This window comes from Stegostoma tigrinum, chromosome 2, assembly GCF_030684315.1.
Source record: "Stegostoma tigrinum isolate sSteTig4 chromosome 2, sSteTig4.hap1, whole genome shotgun sequence".
Taxonomy (NCBI): domain Eukaryota; kingdom Metazoa; phylum Chordata; class Chondrichthyes; order Orectolobiformes; family Stegostomatidae; genus Stegostoma; species Stegostoma tigrinum.
The window spans coordinates 110,033,548-110,059,858 of NC_081355.1; the positions used below are offsets into that span (position 1 = coordinate 110,033,548).

Here is a 26,311-nt window from a genome sequence, read left to right on the forward strand (position 1 = left end):
CGGATTTCTCAGCAACAAACCGGGCCCAGAAACCATAACCACTCTCCCCTACACCAAAGACATCTCCGAAATGACTGCCAGACTACTCGGACCTCTTGGCATCAGGGTAGCCCACAAACCCACCAACACACTAAAACAGCAGCTAATGAATTTAAAAGACCCTACACAGACAACAAACAAAACGAACGCCATCTACAAAATACCTTGCAACAACTGTGACAAACACTACATTGGACAAACAGGCAGAAAGCTAGCCACCAGGATACATGAACATCAACTAGCCACAAAACGACATGACCCACTATCACTCGTATCCTTTACATACAGATGAGGAAGGACACCACTTTGATTGGGACAACACATCCATCCTAGGACAAGCCAAACGGAGACATGCACGAGAATTCCTCGAAGCATGGCATTCCAACCGGAACTCCATCAACAAACACATTGGCTTCAAATCAGCCTACCATCCTCTGAGAAAAATAACCGGAAATGACATCACCACCAACCCAAGGAAACCTAAACAGATAAATAGAAAGTGGGACATAACACCAGCGCTTCGTCGGAGACTCACTGATAATGTTACCTAGAATGGTGACGAAACGTCTGAAAACTAGCCTTCCAGTTCAGCGAGCAAACTCACATCCAGAATGATCTTCCCATATAAGCTGGAAACCAGCTTTGAGAGAAATTAAAGCTTTTATAATACAAGGTTTCAGATGAACTCAAAGGGTCATTTTATAGATAAATAGAAATCATATTAAAATGTTGTAATGCATTAATCAGGTTAGGTTCCAATACATCAGGATAAAGGGAAATTTGCATTCAACTGCTTTCTGAAACCTAGAGAGATCATGTGGAACACCTGTTACAAACAATGAGTGAAAGAGAATTCTGTTCACTTTTGGCTCACTACCCTCCTAATATTTAGGTAACTTGCCAAATCATGTTCATCATAGTAAAATGGGAGGGGATCAGAGCAAGGGAGCCACTCAAAACGCTAATGAAAAGTAGTTTAGATTGCCCTAAAATATGTCTAAACATCTTCTGTCAGTCCATCCAGAAAGTCTGAAAAACTGACCTCAAATACGTAACACTTTCCGTGCGCTTGTTACCACAATCAGAAGACACGCTCATCAGGTTCAGGTCCATTATCTGCATCAGTGAGCTGAGTAACCAATTAGAAAGATTGCAATAAATGGTGTTCAACCAGAGTGTCAAAGACATGTAAACGCTCTCAGCAATATCCAGCTGTGACCTGGCACATTGCTGCAATGAGTGAGAAAGACCTAAAGACAGCTTCACTTGGTTAGTGGAGTCCTTTCAATTATTAACTTTTACTCTCTGTATACAGAGTACTCTCCAAAAAGGGGCAGCGAATCACTTCAAGATGTCTATTTCAGAAAACATGAATTGATTTCTTCTATTGCTTTAATGCCAAGCTTAAAGAGGTCAAACTTATACACAACATCGAAGTTAAATCTAAAATTATGGCGAGAGAGAATGGGAACTGCAGATGCTGGAGAATACAAGAAAACAAAAAGTGTGGAGCTGAATGAACACAGCAGGCCAAGCAGCATCTTCGGAGCAGGAAAGCTCATGTTTCAGGCCTAGACCCTTCATCAGAAAAGGGGAGGGGGAGAAAGTTCTGAAATAAATAGGGAGAGAGCAGGAGGTGGATCAAAGACGGATAGAGAAGATGATAGATGGAGAAGAGATAGACAGGTCAAAGAGGTGGGGATGGAGCCAGTAAAGGTGAGAGTAGGTGGGGAGGTATGGAGGGGATAGGTCAGTCCGGGGAGGACGGACAGGTCAGGGCGGGCAGCGGAGAATGAGGTTAGTAGGTAGGAAATGGAGATGCGGCTTGAGGTGGGACGAGGCAATAGGTGTGAGAAAGAACAGGTTAGGGAGGCGGGGACAATTTGGGCTGGTTTTGGGATGCAGTCAGAGATGAGATTTTTGAAGCTTGTGAAATCCACATGGATACCATTGGGCTGCGGGGTTCCCAAGCAGAATATGAGTTGCTGTTCCTGCACCCTTCAGGTGGCATCATTGTGGCACTGCAGGAGGCCCAGGATGGGCATGTCGTCTAAGGAATGGGAAGAGGAGTTAAAATGGTTTGCGACTGGGAGGTGCAGTTGTCTATTGCAAACCGAGCATAGATGTTCTGCAAAGCGGTTCCCAAGCCTCCACTTGGTTTCCCCAATGTAGAGGAGCCACAATGGTTGCAGTATACCAGATTGGCAGATGTGCAAGCGAACATCTGCTTGATGTGGAAAGTATGCTTGGGGCCTGGGATGGGGGTGAGGGAGGTGGTGTGGGGGCAAGTGTAGCACTTCCTGCGGTTGCAGAGGGAAGTGCCGGGTGTGGTGGAGTTGGAGGGGAGTGTGGAGCGGACAAGGGAGTCACGGAGAGAGTGGTCCCTCCGGAGAGCAGACAAGGGTGAGGATGGGAAATACGTCTTTGGTGGTGGGGTCAGATTGCAGATGGCAGAAGTGTTGAAGGATGATGTGTTGTATCCAGGGAGGTTGGTGGGGTGGTATGTGAGGACGAGGGGGACTCTGCAAAATCTCCCCTCCCCCGAATGCATCCCAAATCCAGCCCAGCTCATCCCCACCTCCCTAACCTGTTCTTCCTCTCGCCTATTTCCCCCCCCCCCCCCCACCTCCATTTCCTACCTACTAACCTCATCCCACTCCCTTGACCTGTCGGTCCTCCCCAGACTGACCTTTACCTCCCCTACCTACACTCACCTGTACTGGCTCCATCCCCGCCTGTTTGACCTGTCTGTCTCCTCTCTACCCATCTTCTCCTTATCCATCTTGGATCCACCTCCCCCCCTCTCCCTATTTATTTCAGAACCCTCTCCACCTCCCCCATTTCTGATGAAGGGTCGAGGCCCAAAAGCATCAGCTTTTGGGCTCCCAAGATGCTGCTTGGCCTGATGTGTTCATCCAGCTCCACACTTTGTATCTAAAATTAGTGTGCACACTTGACATTTCTGGTTCAAATAAACAATACAAAATCCAGTGATTTTTGTCCCATTAGCAAAATGCATGGGCAAAACATGCCAATGCTTCACTCCTAATGCTGTTGCACAACTTTTCGTATGCACAGTGCAACAGCTCTTCACACCACAATGCCAATAAACAGGAGAGAGAAATCCATTCCAAGAGATATCCCTGGGACATTATACAGACTTTGCCAATTTCTGGAGGCAAACAGTTCTATCATCTGTTACTATCGGGTTTGCATCATTTTCTTAAAAAGGGCATCCATGAATTGTGTCCTTACCTTTTTCAAAGTGCAACATGGAGCTCTGGAGAGTCAGCACAAGAAGAAACTCTGCAATAATTTCCCACTCTTGTGTTTGTCTCATTTCCTGTTATCACAGATCAAGGTAAAAACAAGGGCAGCAGTTCAAACCAGGGACAAAAAAAAAGTGAGCAGAGCCAAGCAGCCTGTCCACTTTATTCCTTCTGGTGGGAGATCCGAGCGACGTTGTGGCTGCTCCTTGGTCATAGGATGTCTGGCAGGTTGAGTCTAGGACAAAATCCTCAAACTGGATGAGAGCGTTATTTTGTTTGCCCAGGAGAAATTCAATTCTTTGATGTAAAAAGAAAGAATTTTAAGACAGCCCAAGATGCTAAATAGCAAAAATAACTTTTGAAGTGTTATCATTATGGTAACTAAGAAAACATGGTAGCCAAATTGTACACCACAAAGTCTCTCAATTAATAACATGGGAATGACCAGTCAGTCAATTTGCTTTGGTGACAGTGATTTGAGGGTAAACATTCACTCTTGGACTCAGGAAACGCCCCTCCTCTCCTGTGAGGTGGATCTTTAACAACCACCTGAGATTTAAGAAGGAGCCTCGCTTTAGCCTGTCAACTGAAGGGCAACACCTCTCAAGCAGCACTGAGAGGTCAAGTGACAGTCTGGAGTTTACACTCAAGTCTCTGGAGTAAGACTCAAACACACTTTCGGTCAAGGACAGAACACTGCCAGCTGAACTAGCGTGGCTTAGCTTGGCTCTGCAAAGTATTTCCTTGGCCATTTTGAGCAATCTTCAGCAGCAACTGCCTGTTGCAAGCTGACATAAAACCAGTCTGAGACTCAAATTTGCATATTTAAGCATCTCTCCTCTCCCCCACCCATCCAACCGGTACCTTTCAGTTGGAGCACTCGCCTGAAAACTGCATTGTTGAAGCTACTAACGTCAACTCTGCATCTCCGGTCCTTCCAACTTCCAGTCACCTGATTTTCAAGCGGTTGAAAATTCATCCCCAGTAACTTGATGCTTTGCGCTCCAAGTATGATATATTCAGAACCAAAGGGTGATCTTTGGGGGATAGTGCCCTTGCTTTCATCCCACTTCCTGATAAGGATACGAGAATCCCAGGATATGGAAAAAGGATACGGGGTCAGAAAGTCACTTGGCCCTGGCAGCTGGATTAAATCCTGACAAGTTTAAATTTTAAGCAAAAGCAAAAAAAAAAATTCAAAGCGCTCCACAACCTCTACAAAATATGAAATATTGCAATTTCCTATAAAATTGGATGTAGCTGAAAAACTATAATTACATGTTTCAAGAAATTTATTCACTGGATAATAAAAAAGTATCAGAAACTTGAAATTTAATAAAATGCGACTTTGGCCAATACAGCTAATAAACCCACATTGCAACGCACAGATTTGTACTCATTATCTTAAAAGGTCGACCATACAACAAAAGCAATTGCAGTGTTTCACCAGTGGTAATGCAATAAAAAATATTTCCACTTTAAGTTGGATGGAAAGGGAAACCAAGTCAGAGAAAATAAGCAAAAACAAAAGAGGAGAAATTATAGCTAAGGTCTTTGAAATAACTCCAGAGGCTGGTATCCTGTCAACAAGTCCAAGTCCATCTTTTATTTACACAGGCAATAATCACAACACTGACGCAGCTTGCTCAGAACCAGCTCGGAGTGTGAACCGAATCTATGACACTCGTGTTTATCCATCAGCTAGGACCACCTGATTAATCTGGTTCAATCAATCAAGGAACTCATTCTATGAGGTCTCCTTGGCTGACCTTATATTAAATGCAACACCTTGCATTTATCCAAATTAAATTCCATCTGCTACTCCTTGGCCATTTGCTCGATTGACCAACATCTCTTTGTAATCTTAAATAACCTTCTTCACTATCCACTATACCACCAATTTTAGTCCCATCCGCAAGTGTACTAGCCACAGCCTATATTCTCATTTAAATAAATGACAAAACAGTGGAACCATCACCGATCCCTGTAGAACACCACTGGTAACAGGTGTCCAGCAAACAACCCTCCACCCTCATTCTGCCTCTTGTTGTGAAGTCAATTTAATATCCAACTGGCAAGCTCAACCTGAATCTTGTGTTTTAACTTTGTTAATTAGTCAACAAATATTACATCCACAGCAAACAAATTGGCAATATTGATCTTTAAATATTAAGATGGATCAGAGTTGGAACAAATATAGGTAATGGGGATTAAAATTGCAAATATAATTGTGAGATGTCAAGGCTATTTACACTTATATAGCCAACAGTCCTACTGGTGAGGACGAGAATAAAAGTCAACTCATTACTGAGGATAAAAAAGGTGTCAGGAGGAATAGAGAATGAAGCTTCTAATCCTGAAAAGTTGCAAAAATTTACATTTATAAAAAGCAGGACGAGAACAGTTCTTGCATCACTGAAGGGAAAATTTTCCCCAGAAGTTTCCTGATCTTTTTTTCTAACTTTAGTTGAAGTACTCTAAAATAACCACTTTTGCCATTTCTCAGGGTTCCTGCTAATCCCCAAAAATACTTTAGGAAGAAAATATTGGTGCTGGTAAGTGCACCGGTTTTACGCTGATGAAGACCATTTAGAACCTAGAAATAAATGGAGTGAAACAAAAACAAGATAAGACATTTGATAATACTAACACCAAGTACTCACTAGCTTTTTAGCTAGAAACGAATATTTCTGAACAAGTTAACTGCCCCAGGCACGTTGATACGATGACTGGCACACCAGAGAACACAGTTTGAAATGGAACCAATATTGAAACAGACAACAACTTTTAGCATCTTAAAACCAAAGACAGCTCGATTTTTTTTTTCCCCCCCCTACAATTCTAATGATCGATTTCATACAATAGTTCAGAAAACAAAGGCACATATTAAATATTTGATATGCAGTTCACATAGCTCCCCCTATCCCCAAACCATTCTCTAACTGATGGTAAGAAAAAAAAAAGTTGTCTCAGCCAGATGCTGGCTTATGCATGATTCAATCAATGTTCCTTTGCTCCTTGTAGAACTTGTTCAGTCGTTCATGCCCTTTATCACAATGGCTTGGTTGAACTCAGAAATCCTCCATGCAAGGCGTCAATACAGTAAATTGCATCAGTCAACTGTACAGAGCTGTGCAGATGATCTTTGTCCAACAAGCTTTTAGAATCTGCTCCATAAATATGTATTCCAGTAACAATAAAAAGGTACGGCTCAACAACTCTGATGCAATGTGAAATAACTTCAGCACAGATGGTGATATATAGGGAAACCTCACAGGTAAGCTTCTCTGCAGACAGAAGTGAGATTTTTAATTACTGTAACATTTGGATTGCAAACCATCTTGCAGCCCTAAATATTATATTGGGCAAAGCATCAAGTTGAAACTAGATCCTCCCATTTAGATAGGAAAACAAAATTTGAGCAAGAGTGTGAGATACAGAAGACAAAACTGCATCTAAACATCATGGGAATATCATCACCATTACATCTCTCTCCAAATCATCCATGCAGATCATTTTGTTGTTTCCTCATCACAATTTCATCTACAATTTCCCACGTGATTTAATTATGGACAGACCCATTACACCTCAAAAGAATGCTGGAGCTTACAAAAATGGCCTACTATGGCAAGGCAGGGGTTAAAAAATGTCACATGCAACTGGGCAGGATGAAGCTGTTTCCACTTTTAAAAAAACAAGAACGAGACGACACAGATTTAAAGTCATGTGCAAATGGAGAAGTGTGATACCAGAAAAAAAAATTCACCAAGTAGCTAGGGTATGGAATTCACTGCCTGAAAAATGCAACAAAGGCAGATTCAAATGAGCCCTTCAAGAGAGTGTATTGAACAATTATTTGGATAGTAATAGTGCCTAGTGGCATGAGGATAAAGGCAAGAGATTGGCACTAGATGGTACCAGGCACAATGGGCTGATTAGCCCCTTTTCCCAGCTGTAATAATTCTGTAACTCTCGTCAACTTGATCAATGTCAGAATACATATTTTTTTTAAAAAATGCACCCATAATAAAAGCATTGGCAGAGAGCTAGGAGCTGGTTAGACTAATTGCCCAGTTAGGTAGCTATGCTCCTTTGAGATAAAGAAGTGTGAAGCTGGATGAACACAGCAGGCCAAGCAACGTCAGCTTTTGTGCTCCTGAGATGCTGCTTGGCCTGCTGTGTTCATCCAGCTTCACACTTTATTATCTTGGATTCTCCATGCATCTGCAGTTCCTATCATCTCCTTTCTAAGTCTCTTTGTAAGAAAAAAAAGAGAAGAAGATCTAAAGAACTACAGCCTCAAGAGTGGTTTAGCAAATTGAACAAATACCTGCTCCAATTCACTCAGAAATACAGCCCTAAGCCAAAAAAGTACTAAGTAGCCCTGCTTCAAATTAAATTTGCACCAGATGGGTTGAATTCAGTGCTATTTAAGAATTTAGATTTTTGGGAAAGGAAGTTGTATTATATAAATGCTCATATCCAAAAATCCTCAACATCATGAGCCAATTCATTTTCATCCAAGATATCCCAAATATAAAACAGTTTCTAAGACTGAGGCGAAATTAATCAAAAAAGGAGCTACTCATACATTTCACATCAATTAACTTTCTCCATCTCAAGCCTGGGGAGAGGGTCCTGTAGATCACAACTCAAAGTTCTTGCTGTTTAATACCCCTGCACAGAAAGTACCACATTGATTTCATTTCAGCTGGTTTGAACACATTAGAAAAAAAGTGCTGCTGTTTTCCAGAATGCAGGGTTCTTACGAAAACCTCCTGTGGTTGTTACACAAATGGCACCACAGGTTAAAATGATTTCCCAGTTGTTCTGATACGTTCATTAACTCAGTATTACTTCTTTGCCCTTGCTCCTGCAGTGAAACATTAAACAGCTTTGTATGTCTGTTGACTTATTAACAAAACCATGGATCAAGAACTGTTTAAAAAGGTGTGGAGAAAAACAGGATTAAATTGAAAAATGTTGCAAAAATATAATTGGATCTGTAAAAAGACTATAACCTCTCATGTGATGAAGATATTTAACTTTTTTTCAAATTATACGTCTTTAAAAATAAAATTGAGGTACATGTGCATCATATGGAATAGGAACAGGAATGCACTTTAATATCAGTGTGGAATTTAATGTTGAATGCTGTGATATCTGATCCTGTCTTTTTATAAACCAGTATATCTTGACGTTAAATCAGAGTTCAAGTGTGGCTGAGTGTAACAACAATGAATAAAACTATTTGTAATCTGTTCCAGATTGCTGGCTCAGTTGAAGGTCAAAGCAAGATGATATTACAAAACGAAGTAGTCACATTACATAGAGGAAAACTTGAAGTTCAGGCTTTTTATTTCTTTCCTGCCAATGCTGAGAAACTCAAGATTTGACCTCAAAGGGCTTTAGCAGTGTGGGGGGGAAAAAAAATGTGTTAAAATACAGTGAAATAGTTTTCACTATTCCAGATCAGAAATTAAAGACTGCTAATTAATAACTGAAAAATCAAGAGTAGAATAAAAGAAATTCATGACAAGTCTGTGTTTAGAACATTGAAATCCCCATTCTGAAGGAAAGTCAAAGAATTGTCCGGAAGGAAAATTGGATCAATGCTTCCAGGGGGCTATCCAAAAACGAGGAGGACAGGAGTTGGATTAGAGATGATAGCTGATTTGGATTAAATTGCATACTTGACAAGTCTGTTCTGATTGTATAATATTATAACTGAATTGAGTTTATATATGGCACAAGAAGTTGCACTGCAGCAGGTGGAAGTTCAGAGTGAACACTCCCATTCCAGTTCCTGATCTCAACCACATTGTCCTTCTGACTTTGGTTTTCGAAGAGAGAGCGAGAGCGCGTGTGCATGGCAGAGGCGTGGAAAAAGCTCACTGACTAAAATTCGTACAGAGTCAAGAAAACAAGGAGTATTCATTTGATGCAATGAATTGTTAATATTAAACATTGCTGGTCAGAGAATCAAACTGGATTTATTACCTTAATGATTTCAATGGAAAAAGTGATTAATAGAAATAAACTAGCTTGCTTTAAGTTTCACAATGATATCTGATCAACTAAAGGAGACAAGCAAACTCTCCAGTTGAATTCACAGTTGTCAGTGTGCTACATTTCACCTAGTAACTCCTGCTTAATCTTGTGTCAAAATTATGGGAATACTAATGACACTTCCTGCTTTTTATGGACAAACCACACATCAGACAAGGGATAGATGTGCAGCTAAAATCAAATTGCAAATTTGCTCTCCCACTTCCTTCATTAGTCGAGGCATAGAGCAAGCGCTCAGAGGTTATGCTAGAATAGCATAATACAGCCAATAACTGCTATACACAGCCCTGGTCACCTCATTACAAGGAGGATCGACTGCACTATCAAGAGGACAAGGCTTTACAAGGATTTTGCCAAGATCGGAAAAGTGCAATTAGAGGAAAGACTGGATAGGCTGGGATTGTTTTCCACGAAACAGGAGAGGCTGAGTGGATATTTGATTGAAAATGTGCAAAACTAAGGGGGAAATAAAGAGTGAATAGGAAGTAACCAGTTACCTGAAGCAATGGGAGTAGTGAAGGAGGGGTTTGGAATTAATGATTGGTAAGATGATGATAGAGGAAGGAGGAGGAAAAATATTTCTACCTAAAAGGGCAGTAGGAGAACCTTGCAAGGCTATTAGACAGAAACACTGAACCACAAAAGTGGCTTTTTTCTATAACTTAAGCATCCAGGTGATTCCAAGCTGCCATGCTCCAGTGTTCACAGCATTTGTCAGGAAAAGACTACTTTGCTCCTCATATAATTCAATGCCTGAATGTATAATTTGGGTGATCTGCAATTTAATTCCAACCTCCTTTAATATCATTGCTTAAGAAAGTCAAGCAGTTTTAATTTGAGCATGAACAAACTGATCAACAATTGCTTTTTGTATTAGAGTGTGTCTCAAACTTCCACCACTCTTCATGTACAAGTGTTATCTATTTCACTCTGAATGACCTGGCTCTAATCTTTAAGACAATGCCCTCAAATACTAGCTCACCAAACAGTGGAAAACATAGTATTCATGCCATACAAACGCCAGGCAATAATCATCTCCAGTAGCAGACAATCCGACTACCACCTCTTGACAGTCAGTGGTGCTATCATCACTGAACCCCCACATTCTTAACACGGTTGGGGGTTAACATTGACCCCAGAAACTCAACTGGACTCAGCATATAAATACATTGGCTGCAACAGCAGGTTAGAGGCTGGGAATGCTGCAGTGAATAACTTACCTCCTCACTGTCCAAAGCCTGTCCATCATCTACAAAACACAAGTCAGGATTGTGATGAAATAATCCCCACTGCCTGGATGGGTGCAGCTCCAGCAAAACTCAAAAGAAGATTGACACCATCCAAGACAAAGCAGCCTGCTTGATTGGCACCACATCCATAAACATCTGCTCCCTCCACCACCGAGGCTCAGTAGCAGCAGGGTATACCATTAACAAGATGCCCGACAGAAATTCACCAAAGATCTTTTGTCAGCACCTTCCAAACCCAAGACCACTTCCATTTGGAAGGACAAGGGCAGCTGATACATGGGAACATCGCCAACTGGAAAGTTCTCCAAGCCATTCACCATCCTGATTTTAGAAATATATCACCATTACTTTACTGTTGCTGGATCAAAATCCTAGAATTCTGTCAAAAGGCATTGCAGGTTTACCCTACAGCACTTGGATTGCAGCAATTTGGGGCTACAGCATGCTACCACCTACTCAAGGGCAACTAGGAATGGGCAATAATTGCTGGCTGGCCAGCAATGCCCACATTCCATGAGTGAGAAAGAAAGAATAAAAACCGAAGAACTCGAGTCCACTTCACTTCTTGAAAACTTGGTTCAAATGACACCTAACCTTCTCAGTTCCATTGTGGACAACCTTTACTGACACAATTTCTCCTTTTATTTTAATCTTTGCAGTTCAAGTATCATTCTGGTAAATCACTTTTGGCAAGGCCAGTATTTGTTTCCTATCATGTTGTATCCAGGATTGTTCATAGTGCAATGTACGTAGTCAAAATAAGGCATTGTTCAGCTGTAGCACAACTCTCAACCCTGTATTACCTTGCCACTGCTACGATCTCAACCAGCAACTTGTTTTGGAAATGTAAAAAGTCTTTTACTGAGTACCTGGTTTAAGTCACAAGATTTGCTACTTAAAACAAAAAAATTTAACTACACAAAAATCAAAAAGATATGGGTACCGACAACTATACACTCAAAGTCAATTACATTCTAACTATTGAAAATACAATTAACAGTTTCTTTTACCCTGAAGCAGATAATTTATTCTTCTACATTGAGCTTCCTTGGTGTTCAACAAGCTGCATGGTTTACTCTTGTTCCTATTTCTCGTGTTTATAATTTGAAATCGTACATTCTTTCACATTATAATATTTGTGCTAATGCATATACTATTTCACTCATGCACTCAAAACCTAATGCTTAGTTACATCAAGATGGACACTACAAAACTAAAACTTAAACAAGATTTTTATAAAATTACATGATTGCAAACTAGTTATCTTTCTGTTCAGATTATTTAGCACAAAGGAAAATTTTCAGTTTATAAATGGATCTTACAAATATTCTCATCTAAAAAGGAAAACATAAAAAGATTCACTCTTCATGAAACTGTCCTGGCTTATTTTGGTGATCAGTCTGTGTTCAATTATGTGTCGCTATGAAAGGCTGAATGAATTATATCTCAAATTTGCTGTCATAACTAACAATGTTGAAAAGATTTATTGAAAAGACTAATCTCTGCTGGGTACTTGGAATGATAAAACTTATTGCAACCTTGAAGCCTCCTTGCTTTAAGACGATTACTTGATTTTGATTTTTGATCTGAAAAAGGTTAACTCCAGAACGATGTGGCAAACATCAAGGGCAATAATGCTAATCCCAGTTCTGTGTGCAATCAAATCTCTAAACTATATCCAGGAAAGGCATTATACATATATTTAAACTAACATGGAGAGTTTGGTGACAACATATTTCTCCCATATCACAAGATTGACAGCATACTAAAGCGGCCCAATGTAAATACTCCGCACCCATTTTGTTTAAAGAACATCACAATTAACATTCTAGATAAGCCATTCACTTTTTCCACCCACTGTGGATAAACTGTTGTATCATGTACTGGCAAATCAAAACCTACATTTGTGTTTTTAAAATCGCCGATATTTGATATTCACTGATCAACATATAATGCTGATATCGCGAACTAAAATCCTTTTTCCTTCACCTAGACCTCTCCCATTTAAAACTTGGAAAAACTATTTGTGTTTTCTGATGAGAAACCAGACTATGGGTCTAGGCCCGAAACGTCAGCTTTTGTGCTCCTGAGATGCTGCTTGGCCTGCTGTGTTCATCCAGCCTCACATTTTATTATCTTGGAATCTCCAGCATCTGCAGTTCCCATTATCTCTGACCCTATCCTTAATTGTTGCCTTCCTTAAACCAGAAACTAACTTAACAGAGAGTTATGTTCTCTTCACGATGTGAAAAGTGCATATCACTCAGATTTTCTCAAATTGCATTGAGACAAAAATCTTTGTATGTTAACACATGAATTTTAACACCTTTGGATAATGAATGACAAGCAGCAGATCCCTGCCTTCAAGTCCATATATATGGTGCATTCTGCTGTCAAAACAAACTTCTGGAGAGCATGAACACAAACATGCTGCTTGCCAATGAACAAGATGGAAAACAGGACGGCCACATCATTAATATTTGTTAGCATAATTTGTTTCAGACTCAGTTTTACAAAAAGGTTAATGCCCTGTATGGAAGGAACTCACTGTCATCCATGTAGCTCTACACACAGCAATGCACAGATTCTTGACTGCCCTGATAAACCACTCCTTTGTAACAATCACCAGAAAGTCTTTTTTATGAAAAAGAAGGAACAAAACCAGCCAGACAGAAAATCTGGCATTACCTAGGCACCAGAAATAGCAGTAAGCTTACACAGTCCTATCAACCCTGCAAGGTCTGACTTAAACATCTGGGGGCCAGTCCAAAATTGAGAGCACGGTCTCTCAGACTAGTCAAGCAACAGCCTGACAATCACACTCACCAAATCATGCCTAACAATGTTCCAGAAACCACTATCACCGTCCCTGGATGTGTGCTGTCCCAGCAGTGATGGTAACAGTGGTATACAGTCAAGAGGGAGTTTCCCCCAGGAGTCTGAACAATGACTCCGAACTCTAAATCTCAGCATCAGGTCAAATGTGGACAATCCTGCCGATTATCACATTCAGGTCTCCTTCGGCAGATGAATCAGTATTCCTGTGTTGATCAACACTTGGAGGAAGCGCTGTGGGTCACACGGGTACAAAATATACTATGGGTGGGGGATTTCAGTGTCCAACATCACAAGTGGCTTGGTAACAGTACTACTGATTGAGCTGGTCAGGTGCTAAAAGGACGTCACTGTAAAGACTGGTTCCCTCACCATCTATTTTCAGACCCAATGGTAGGGTAAAACATACTTGACCTCATCCTCAACAATGTGCCTATTGCAAATATGTGACAGAACTGTTAAAAGTGATCATTGCACAGGCTTTGTGGAATATAAGTCCTGCTTTCATATTGCAAATACCATCTAAATAGTGTGCAACATTGTTATCATGTTAAATAAAATAGGCTTTGTTCTGATCTGGCAACTCAAGGCTGGGCATCACGAGGTGCTGTAAGCCATCAATAGCAGCAGAATTGTACTCCAGCACAATCCGTAACCTCATGGCCTCGTATCCCCTATTCAACGATTACCATCAAGTCAGGGGATCAATCTTGGTTCAATGAGTGTGCAGGAGGGCAAGGAAATTAGGTGTCTACAATTCATCCCTTCGAGCCCACTGCACCATTTAACATGACCATGACTGGTCTTAATCCACTTTTCTGCCTGCTTCCTATGGCCCTTTATATCACTTTTAATCAGAAACATGTCAATTTCTTTCTTGAATCTGTTGATTGATTCTGCCTCCACGGCACTCTGGAGCATGGGTTCAATAGATTCAGAAACCTGAGAGAAGTAATTTCTCCTCAGTTTTGAGCTTACCTCCCCTCATTCTATATCTATTCCCCCTTGTTCAAGACTGCCCCAAAAGGGGTAACATCAACTCTACATCCCCCTTATCAATCCCCTCTAGCATTTTATATACTTCAACCAGAGTCCCTTCTTTCATCTGAACTCCAGCAAGTACAAGACAAAAGGTATTCAACTGCTCCTTGTACATTAGCAGTTTCATCCCTGGAATCAATGTAGTGAACAACCTCCTTACTGGAGGATGGATGTGATGGCACTGGAAGCACTTCAGAGACCAGACCTGGACACAGTATTCCAGGTATATCCTCAACAATGCCTTACATAATTATAACACCATCTTGATTTTTATAAATCTAGGCCTTTTGTGAGAAACACCAGGACTCCATTTACTTTTGCCTCTTATATGCTGCACCTGCATACCCACTTTCTGCAATTCATGCACAAAGAAACCCAGAATTCCTCTGCACTGTCACATTTTGAAGGTGTTTCCCATTTAAATAATAATTTGCCTTTTATTTTTCTACCCAAAATTGGACAGCCTCACATTTAATCAATATTAAACTCCGTCTGCTAGCTTCTGGCCCATTCTCCTAGATTATCAATACCTAACTGTACACTATCTCCTCATCACTACCTGCCATTCCTGCCTTTTTTGTTATCAAGCACCAACTTTGCCAAGTTATGCTCCAATCTGCAAACAGGGACATTTATACAGAATGAAAATAGTTGCGGTCCAAGAACTTAACCCTGTGGTATCCCACTAATTATAGTTCACCATCCAGAGAAGGACCCATTTATTCCAACCTTCTGCTTTTTAAATCAGTCAGCCAATCCTCAATCCAAGCCATATCTACTGTTAACACCCTGGGATCTAACCTTCTGGATCAATCTTTTATGTGGCACCTTGTCAAATGCCTTCTGGAAATCTACATACCACATCCAGTGAAACTCCATCTACCTTGCTGGTCACATCCTCAAAAGAATATTAAGTTAGCGAGTTTTGAGAAGATTTGTAGCTCAGGTGGAGGTTCTGGATGTGAGTTTGCTTGCTGAGCTGGAAGTTAGTTTTCAGACGTTTCGTCACTTTTTTTATTTGAAAAAATATACTTTATTCATAGAATGTACAGAAAAAATAACATTTATACACCTACACAGTCATGCAAGCCGCTCCAGGTTACCCAAGGGGTACGTACACCAACTAAAGGCAAAAACAAAACAAGAAAAAAAAACAAAGCAAAGAAAATACCCCGGCAGTCGTCTCCCCACACAGTCCCCGTTGGCCCCCTGACCAGTTGGGGAAGGCTGCCAAAGTCAATAGGGGTAAGAGCGAGGCCATGTTCTTCGGGAACTGGGACGACCGCTCCTTCATCCCCTTCACCGTCGGGACAGAGTACATGAAGGTGCTGGGTGTTTGGTTCGGTGGAGCTGGGGCGTGCACTAAGACTTGGGAGGAGCGTATCACCAAACTGAAGCAGAAGCTGGGCAGGTGGACGCTACAGACCCTCTCCATCACGGCTAAGAATCTGGTTGTCAGGTGCGAGGGGCTTTCGGTACTGTTGTATGTGGCACAGGCCTGGCCTATTCCCTGGACCTGCGCCGCTGCGGTCACCCAGGCCATCTTCCACTTCATTTGGGGGTCAAGGATGGTCCGGGTCCGCAGGGACACCATGTACAAAGACCCGGAAGATGGGGGAAAGGGTGGCGTTCAGTACACCCTCGCCCTGATGGCTACCTTTGCGTGCAGCTGCATCAAGCTGTGCGTAGATCCTCAGTACGCAAACACCAAGTGTCACTACTTACTGAGGTTCTACCTGTCCCCGGTGTTGCGACGGATGGGCCTGGCCTCGTTGCCGCGGAACGCTCCGAGTAGTTGGTCCGTCCCGTACCACCTGTCCTTCGTGGAGAAATTTTTGAAGGGAAACACCTTTGACCACAAGGCTGTCAGGCAGTGGTCAGCACGTAATATCCTCGAGACCCTTCGGGAAAAGGAGAGGGTGGATCCCGTCGTGTGGTTCCCCATGCAGACTGCCAAAGTCGTTTGGCAGAATGCCTCATCGCCAGAACTTTCAAACAAGCACGAGGACATTGCTTGGCTGGCGGTGAGAGGGGCTCTGCCAGTGAGATCCTTTATGCACGCCCGGAATCTCTGCGCCACCGCACGCCGCCCTTGAGGCGGCTGCGGGGGGGGGGGGGGGAATGAGACTGTCAATCACCTCCTTCTGGAGCGTGCCTACACACAGGTGGTCTGGAGGGGGATGCAGTAGTATTTGTCGAGGATCATCCTGAGCAGCTCCGTGACACGGGACTCCGTGCTCTACGGGCTGTTTCCCAGGACGCACACTGAGACCAACATCAACTGCGCCTGGAGGACCATCAATGAAAGTGAAAGATGCTCTTTGGTCTGCCCGCAACTTGCTGGTCTGCCAGCTGAAAGAACTGACCCTGACCGAGTGTTGCAGACTGGCGCACTCCAAGGTCCAGGACTACGTGCTGAGGGACACACTAAAGCTTGGGGCAGCCACTGCCAAGGCGTAGTGGCTAAGACCACCGTATGAAACCCCTCGTCCAGAATGGTAAAAAGGGCCCTATCTGGTAACTGGGCCGAGCTGGCGCCTTCCCCAACTGGTCAGGGGGCCAACGGGGACACGACTGCCAGGGTATTTTCTTTGCTTTGTTGTTTTTTTGCCTTTAGTTGGTGTACGTACCCCCTGGGTAACCCGGAGCGGTTTGCATGACTGGGCAGGTGTATACGCTTTTTTTTTAATACATTCTATGAATAAAGTATATTTTTTCAAATAAAAAAGGGACGAAACATCTGAAAACTAACCTTCCAGCTCAACAAGCAAACTCACATCCACAATATTAAGTTTGTCAAGAACGAATTGATCTTTATGAAACCATGCTGACACTGGTGAATAGAGCTTTATTCTTCCAAGTGTTCAGTTATCACCTCCTTCATGACTGACTACAGCAACTGGTCTGCTACAAAAAGGTCAAACTAACTGGCATATAATTTCTCACTTTTTGAATAAGGCTGTCAAACTAACATGTTTCCAATCTACTGGTACGTTTCCATAAACCAGGGAATTTTGGAAAACCATAACGAATGCATTTACTATCTCTACTGCCACTGCTCTTCATACTGGAGGGTGCAGGCCACCAGGCCCCTGCGACGTATCTGCCTTTAATCCCTTCAGTTTACTTAATACCTTCTCCATAGTTATAATCATTTCACCAAGTTTCTCTAGGATCTGCAATCTTTTAGGAAATTATCTTTCACTGAAAAGAGAAAGAGAGAGACCAAGCATTGATTTAGTGTGTGTGTGCCATTTCCAAGTTTCCTACTTTTGCATTACCATTTTCATTCTTACTTTCACTATTTTCTTCCTTTTTATACACTTATAGAAGCCTTTATGTCAGTGGTTATATTTTCTGCTAGTTTCCTTTTGTAATTCATCTGAGCTCTTTTGATTACATTTTTAGTAATCCTTTGCTGTCATTTAAATTTCTTCCTATCCTCCAACGTGCCACTTTTGCAGTACAAAATGCTCTAGCTTTTGCTTTTATGTTATTCTTGACTTCCTGATTAAGCAATGGATGATTTTTCATTTTTTTTTACAATTCATCTTCCTTTTAGGAATATACATCAAGTTAAGGCATTTTGTATCTCCACAAGCATTTGGCACTGTTCATGCATTCTGCCCTTTCATACTTTTGCCTAGTCTACTTGGGCCAACTCTTTCCTCAGGCATGTATGATTACCTTTGCCTAACGCTACAACTCTCAGACACAACTGTCTTTATTCTTTAAAACAGAATTTGAAACCCCAGCATGTTGTGGTCACTCCTTCCAGGAGGACCCTTAACTGCATGACCATATCAATCCTTCCTCATTACATAATGCCGAACCTAATGCAACCAGTTGTAATGCAATCCAAACTGTGCAGGCTTTTCACTCCCCTTTGCAGTCTCTGGACTAAAGTCAAAATGCAATCATTGAATATTTCATAGTTACAGTAAATAGAGTTCTATGCAATTGTCATGCTGATTTCAAAGAAGGATAGTATGTGCGTACCCTGGAGGGAAAGTACTAGTGCTCGCGCTGCACTAGCCGCATGGAATAGGGATAGAGATGGTGACAAAACAGAGTTTATGATGTATGTCAGGGGAATTCTTCAAGTGCAAACTTTGCCAAATTAAAAAAAAGAGAGAGAATGTGAGGTTAAGTGAGAATAGGTAGGAGTACAAGATCAGCATCCTCTACCCACGTATAATTATTCAACAGGCAAGAGGTAGGGTGGAAGATATTAGTGGCAAAGGACGTGACATACTCCGAGACTTAAACAGAAGCTAAAATAACATGTAGTTCATACTTGTGGAAGAAAACAGTGACAAAACATCAGGACATCACAGATGGCAGAAATAACAAATGGGATTAAAAACTCACTGCTAATGGGAACTGCAGATGCTGGAGAATCCAAGATAATAAAATGTGAGGCTGGATGAACACAGCAGGCCAAGCAGCATCTCAGGAGCACAAAAGCTGACATTTCAGGCCTAGACCCTTCATCAGAGAGGGGGATGGGGTGAGGGTTCTGGAATAAATAGGGAGAGAGGGGGAACCAGCCCAGTTCGTCCCCTCCCCGCACTGCACCAAACAACTTACCCAGCTCTTCCCCTCCACCCACTGCATCCCAAAACCAGTCCAGCCTGTCTCTGCCTCCCTAACCTGTTCTTCCTCTCATCCATCCCTTCCTCCCACCCCAAGCCGCACCTCCATCTCCTACCTACTAACCTCATCCCACCTCCTTGACCTGTCCGTCTTCCCTGAACTGACCTATCCCCTCCCTACCTCCCCACCTATACTCTCCTCTCCACCTATCTTCTTTTCTCTCCATCTTCGGTCCGCCTCCCCCTCTCTCCCTATTTATTCCAGAATCCTCACCCCATCCCCCTCTCTGAGGAAGGGTCTAGGCCCGAAACGTCAGCTTTTGTGCTCCTGAGATGCTGCTTGGCCTGCTGTGTTCATCCAGCTCCACACTTATCTTAAAAACTCACTGACAGGTTATACTGTCAGTAGAACCTAGTCCAGATGGCTTGCATCCCAGATACTCTCAGATGTAGGGGTGGAGGTAATAGCAGCACAGTCCACAAATCATTCCATTTTTCCTATATATGGAGGAAGACGTGCCAGACAAATGGAAAAATGACCAAAGTAAATGTGGTAATCACAGGCAAGTTAATTTAGCAGGCAAGGTTGGAGAAACAATAGCTAGGGTTGAAAAAAAAGCACAATTCTTGAATTTTGTTTTCATGAAGATTATCAGCAGAAACTTGGAGATAATTTTTTTTGAATGAAGCAGAACATGGATTAAGGAACTGCAGTTAATGCTGCTGAAACAGATTTTAAGAAACCTTGGAAAAGTACTACAAGATGAGAATTTGAAGAAGTGATACAGATTGCATGCAAGAGTTATTTTGCACTGCCAATGCAGGAATCTGGAATACACAGCATATGAAGGTGGAATAATGAACAGAATACTTTTTAAAATGAAACTGGGAGACTACATGGACAAACCACAGAGTGGACAAGACCAAGTGCACTGTGCAACAAAAGAACCATGAACTCTTTTCCGTGCAGTAACAATGATTGAATCCACATGATCCATTTGCATTAATCCTAAAGAAATAAAGACTATTAGATTAAATATCTTGACATATTAAATAACTGTAACTAACAAAGTACTTAATACAATGGGATACATGGTATGGAAGAAGGTGGAGGAGACTGACCATGTAATAGGCATTGTTCCAGCCATACCATGTGTAGGACATTAACTATGGTTTGTTTGTCACTTTGTCAGTAACAGACTATTTCTTCCATGACTGTTTTAATAAACACTTAAAGTTTTCAATTTCTTTTAAAGTAAGTTGCTGCTAGGTTGCAGACAAATATGAATTGGAATACTGTTTGCATCAGATTAACATACTTGTAGAAATTTCAAATAGTAAAAGGTGACAAAATTAAGATTCTTATAGTGCAATAGCTGTAACAATTGGCGATATAAATTATACAGGTAAGTTTTGGATGAACAAGTAGTACCTATGATTTATATTAGAAATTCTGTCCACAAATGTCATGTATTGTTGCTTCTGTCAAGACAGCTAACAAATTATAGATGACTAAACAATTAATCAAGTCTTTTACAGAATTATAAAGATCAAGCATCCTTCTAGTTCCGAAGACAATAATTTTATTCTTTTTGATACATAACACTAACAATAGCTCTGCCTCGGCAAACTATAATTTAGGTATCAAAATGTTAATCAAAAAATAATTGTGAAGGCTACACAAAAAATAAAAACTCACCTCTGGCTCTTCTTTGCTGTTCATCTGGCCCATAACTCTGAAGTCAAACTACATTTCACCTTTTCTGTAGTTCACTAAAACATTGTAACATTTCAGATTCCCTCTTGCTTTTGCAAAGTGATCACCAATGACTGTCCACAATTTCAAAACCTCATTTGACTCAACAATGTGAATGCAATAAAACAAATCACAACTTCAGAAATCCAATTTATCATTTGAAACCTAGGCATTCTGACCCAAATGAAGGTTGAAAACTAAATATATACACTGCAGTTTGATAGTTTTCCATCACATTAACATTCCTTACAGTGTCACATGAGTGAGTGTAACAGGGATGGTGTGTTGTGGAGTCACCCAGAGGTTAAATTTCCTGGAACAGTTAAACCAGTTTGTGCCAAGGCTCTGTCAAGATATTTGCAGCAGTATAAACTATGCCATTCCAAAGGACATACTAAAAAGGAGCATCCGTCTGATCACAATGCTCAAATAGATGACAAAGCATGTTCTTCCTTATTTTTCCTAGGTCAAGTTAACCCTCTAACCTTGCACTTATGGCAGGCATAATGATGTTGATTAATGTAGTCAAACACAGGCAGAAGGCTTAAAAATCAGTTACAGTAGGCCTGAGGTATGTTCAGTAAGTAAGTGGCCTCTAACGCTGACAGACCATCTAGCTTAAAAAGTAAATAATACTCTTTGCGACATTAATTTGCCAAATGTTTTGCCATCAAGCTAAGTGGGAAAAGGGAGGGAGAAGAAGAAAAACAACTTTTATATTCGGGTATTAGAACATAGAACATAGAACAATACAGCGCAGAACAGGCCCTTCGGCCCTCGATGTTGTGCTAAGCGAAATAACTAAGTGAATCTTGGATTCCCATAAGAGTCAACGTTAAAGCCAAATTTCAGTATTTTTCTTCTCCAGGCAAGGCAGAGTCCAAAGCAACCTACGTTCTTACCATACATGGGCAGAGTCATGTATTTCATTCTTTAAGAATGCACAAAATACATAATTACTATCCTGCAATTAAAGTATAAATATACATACTAACAGAAGAAAGAAAGCATTGCATCAAGCATTCAGATAACTACTTTGGAATTTTCTCATGGTTGGTTTGTTTCAAATTTACTTATTTTCCTAAGGTTAGTTTGGCAGACTTTAAATAACCATGTAAACAATTGCGTGTCATTACTATGAAAGAATTCAAATTTAATGTACCCAATCCTTCAGACATGACTGGGCGGCAGGAGGGGGGGGGGGGGGGGGTGGAAATCCCTGATATACAGAAAAATGCTATTCCAACTGCTTGCAAAGGGGCAATTGTAAGTCCACAAAAAGGCATGTGCCCAATCCAATAAAATTCATTTCAGTAGCTGCATCAGTCCTTCAACTATGATCTCTGCACAAGCAGATTTCTCTCATGACTCCAAAATCAGAACCTAGCAGACATGGGATGATGTGGTGCATACAGCTGAAAGTGTCAACATGTATCAACAAAGCACCCTCTCCACACTCCCAAAAAAAACTTAAACAACTAACTGGGACAGTAAAACATGCACCACATGCATAACTGCACCCTCAGGATACGCATAATTGCTTTACAACCTAAGACTTTGACGCCTGTGAACCACAAACAAGATCAACCACCAGCTGAGTTGGCAAAGTGTGAAGCTGGATGAACACAGCAGGCCAAGCAGCATCTTATGAGCACAAAAGCTGACATTTCGGGCCTAGACCCTTCATCAGAAAAGGGGCATGGGGAGACGGTTCTGAAATAAATAGGGAGAGAGGGGGAGGCAGACCGAAGATGGATAGAGGAGAAGATAGGTGGAGAGGAGAGTATAGGTGGGGAGGTAGGGAGAGGATAGGTCAGTCCGGGGGAGGGCAGACAGGTCAAGGGGGCGGGGTGAGGTCAGTAGGTAGGAAATGGATGTGCAGCTTGAGGTGGGAGGAAGGGAGAGGTGGGAGGAAGAACAGGTTAGGCAGGCGTGGACGAGCTGGGCTGGTTTTGATATGCAGTTGGGGAAAGGGAGGCTTTAAGCTCGTGAAATCCACATTTGATGCCATGGTGTTGCAGGGTTCCCAAGCAGAATTATGAGTTGCTGTTCCTGCCACCCAAGGGTGGCATCATTGTGGCACTGCAGGAGGTCCAGGATGGACATGTCATCTAAGGAATGGGAGGGGGAGTGGAAATGGTTCACGACTGGGAGGTGCAGTTGTTTATTGCGAAACAAGCACAGGTGTTCTGCAAAGCGATCCCCAAGCCTCCGCTTGGTTTCCCCAGTGTAGAGGTAGCCACAATGGGTACAGCGGATGCAGTATACAAACATTGGCAGATGTGCAGGTGAACATCTGCTTGATGTTGGAAAGTCATCTTGGGGCCTGTGATGGGGGTGAGGGAGGAGATATGGGGGCAAGTGTAGCACTTCCTGTGGTTGCAGGGGAAAGTGCCGGGTGTGGTGGGGTTGGAGGGGAGTGTGGAGCGGACAAGGGAGTCACGGAGAGAGTGGTCTCTCCAGAAGGCAGACAAGGGTGGGGATGGAAAAATGCCTTTAGTAGTCGGCCCAGTCGCGAACCAGTTCAACTACCCCTCCCATTCCTTACATGACGACATGTCCATCCTGAGCTTCCTGAAGTGCCACAATGATGTCATCCATGGACTGCAGGAACATCAACTCATTCTGCTTGGGAACTCTGCAGCCCAATGGTATCAACGTGGATTTTCACCAGCTTCAAGGTCTCGCCTCCCCCCACTGCATCCGAAAACCAGCCCAGCTTGTCCCCACCTGCTTAACTTGTTCTTCCTCTCATCTATCCCCTCCTCCCACCTCAAGCCGCACCTCCATTTCCAACCTACTGACCTCATCCTGCCCCCTTGAGCTGTCTGTCCTCCCCAGACTGACCTATCCCCTCCCTATACTCCCCACCCACACACTCTCCTCTCCACCTATTTTCTCTATCCATCATCGGTCTGCCTCCCCCTCTCTCCCTATTTATTTCAGAATCCTCACCCCATCCCCCTCTCTGACGAAGGATCTAGGCCCGAAATGTCAGCTTTTGTGCTCCTGAGATGCTGCTTGGCCTGCTGTGCTCATCCAGCTTCACACTTTATTATCTTGGTTTCTCCAGCATCTGCAGTCCCCATTATCTCCAACCACTGACTGATTGGTTTTAGACAGCAATGGTTAGAAGAAGGAGGAAGGTCGGCTAGTACAACAGGAGATTGTCAATGCCAAAACAGATCCGTGGTTTAATGCACAATTCAGAATAAGTATTACCTCCAAAAAGGTACAGCACCATGTTGACTGTAATCTAGATCTCCTCAAACCTCTGCATGAGCACTATAACCTTCCAAAACAAGCACAGTGTACCAACTGAGGCAAGCTGACAGGATTTACGTGAGGGACAAACTCTTCTGTGGCTTTTCGTTAGTTCTGGAATGGACTATTATAATTCAAAATCGTATATAGCACTTCAATGGGCCAGCTTTTCAACTGCAAACTAAAATAAACAAAATTAGATAGGTTTCAACCGAACAGTAATTTGCAGGTCATCTAATGAAATACCTACTTCGTTCAAGTCAGAAATGACATGACCCCAGGTTATAGTCCAACAGGTTTATTTGAAATCAAGTTTCAGCACTAGCCCCTTTGTCAGGTGAAGTGAGGGGAAAATACACAGAACACAATTTATGGTTAGACAGCAAGAGTGAGAGCGAGTCAGAGAGCGCGAGAGCGAGGGCAGAAAGACCGTGCAAATGGTGTGCATGGCAGTGCCAAATAATAAGTCCCTGCAGGTGACCCAAAATGTTAGAAGGTGCGAATAAAAAAAGAAGTGTCACCAGCTGAATGACAGGTGAAGGGATAACCTATAATCTGATTAAATGAGGCAGAGACACAATTACAAAAATTCAAAATAAGGCGGTGCTGGAGACAAACCAAATGGCTGGAATAACATGACAAGTGTAAGTCACATGCCAAGGCTCCAACCAATGTCAGTCATCCAAAATTGTACAAGCTAATTAAGCCATGGGGACCAAATTTTCACGCACATATTTGAGCACGACTTCTTTGCTGAACAGGACCTCCAACCAACACTACACACCAGATACATTGATGATATTTTTTTCCTCCAGACTCAGAGCAATATAAACAAGTTTCATCCCACAATCAGACTTACCATGGCATGGACTCTGAAGAGTAGTCCATTCTTGGACATGTCTGTCCTTGATGGAGACACATCTCAGTACCTCACTCTACCACAAGGCCACAGATTACCTCATGATGCTGCACTTCTCTAGCGTCCACACCAAGCATGTTAAAAAGAAGCTAATCCCTACAGACAAGCTCTACTAATGCACAGGATCTACTCGGAGGGAGGAACAGGACGGACACAAAGATTTCAAAGGATGCCCTCATAAGAATGGGATGTGATGCTCAATTCATCAGTCGCTAGTTCTGACATGCCCTCAGAAAGAAACCACAACAACCTCCTCAGGAAACAGGCATAGGACACTCTTCATCATCCAGTACTTCGTGGAATCGAGAGACTATGCCATGTTCTTCACAGCCTTCAACATGTCTTCAATGGTGACAAGCATCCATATGCCTCCAAAGCTTAGACTATTGTTTGCCGCAAACTACCCAGCCTTCAGGACAATTTCAAACACACATCATCCAGCCAAGGCAACCTCTACAAGACATGTCAGATCATCAACATGGATATCACATCACACGTGGCAACACTGCCCACCATGCACATGGCAGATACTCATTTGACTCCGCCAATGCTACCTCTTTCATATGCTGCAGGCAAGGATGCCCTGAGAAAGAGGTATATTGATGAGACCATGCAGATGCTACAATAATGGATAAATGGGCACTACACAGGAATGTTCCCTCCCAGTCAGGGAATACTTCAGCACTCAAAGACATTCAGCCTCCGATCTTCAGGTAAGTATCCTCCAAGACGACCTTCAGAATAGGTACCTAACAATGCAGAGAGCCGCAAAGCAGAAAATGACAGCCAAGTTTGGTACCCACAAAGACAGCCTCAACCACGATCTTGGGCTCATGTTGCAAGACATGCAACCCCCACCGCACCGTTTGTATCTGTAAAATCTTCCTTACTGTCCTGTTTGTCACTGTCACCTGGACATGGTTATGATCTCTCTACCTTAGTTTTTTTTACAATTTTGGATCACTTATGACTCTGGTTCGACCCTCAGCATGTGACTCATGCACCTATCACGTTATCTTTGACATTTGGTTTGTCTCCTTATTTTCGATTTTTTTTTAATCACCGCTGTGCCTCATTTAATCAGATCATAGGTCATCCCTTTGCCTGTTATTCAGCTGATGACATTTCACTCACACAGTCTAACACTTCAGTTCACCTACAAGGAGTTACTATTCAGCACTCCACTTACTCCATTTGTATGGTCTTTTGATCTCTCTCCTTCTCTGCCAATAAATTGTGTTTGTGTGCTTCCCTCTCACTTCACCTAATGGAGG

General features: G+C 42.3%; 1 protein-coding gene across 8 annotated transcripts in view; it reads right to left on the reverse strand.

Annotated features, from left to right (window-relative positions):
* Window positions 1-26,311, reverse strand: part of cdk14 (cyclin dependent kinase 14) — a 592,120-nt gene that overhangs the window by 482,786 nt on the left and 83,023 nt on the right. The window contains exon 1 of one of the 8 annotated variants that reach the window (XM_048521872.2): window positions 20,798-20,901. The exons of the other annotated variants lie outside the window; for them this stretch is intronic. Coding sequence (XP_048377829.1) covers window positions 20,798-20,830 — 33 coding nt within the window. The 5' untranslated portion in view covers window positions 20,831-20,901. Of the gene's footprint in view, window positions 1-20,797; window positions 20,902-26,311 lie in introns of those variants that run through there. 8 annotated transcript variants of the gene reach the window in all.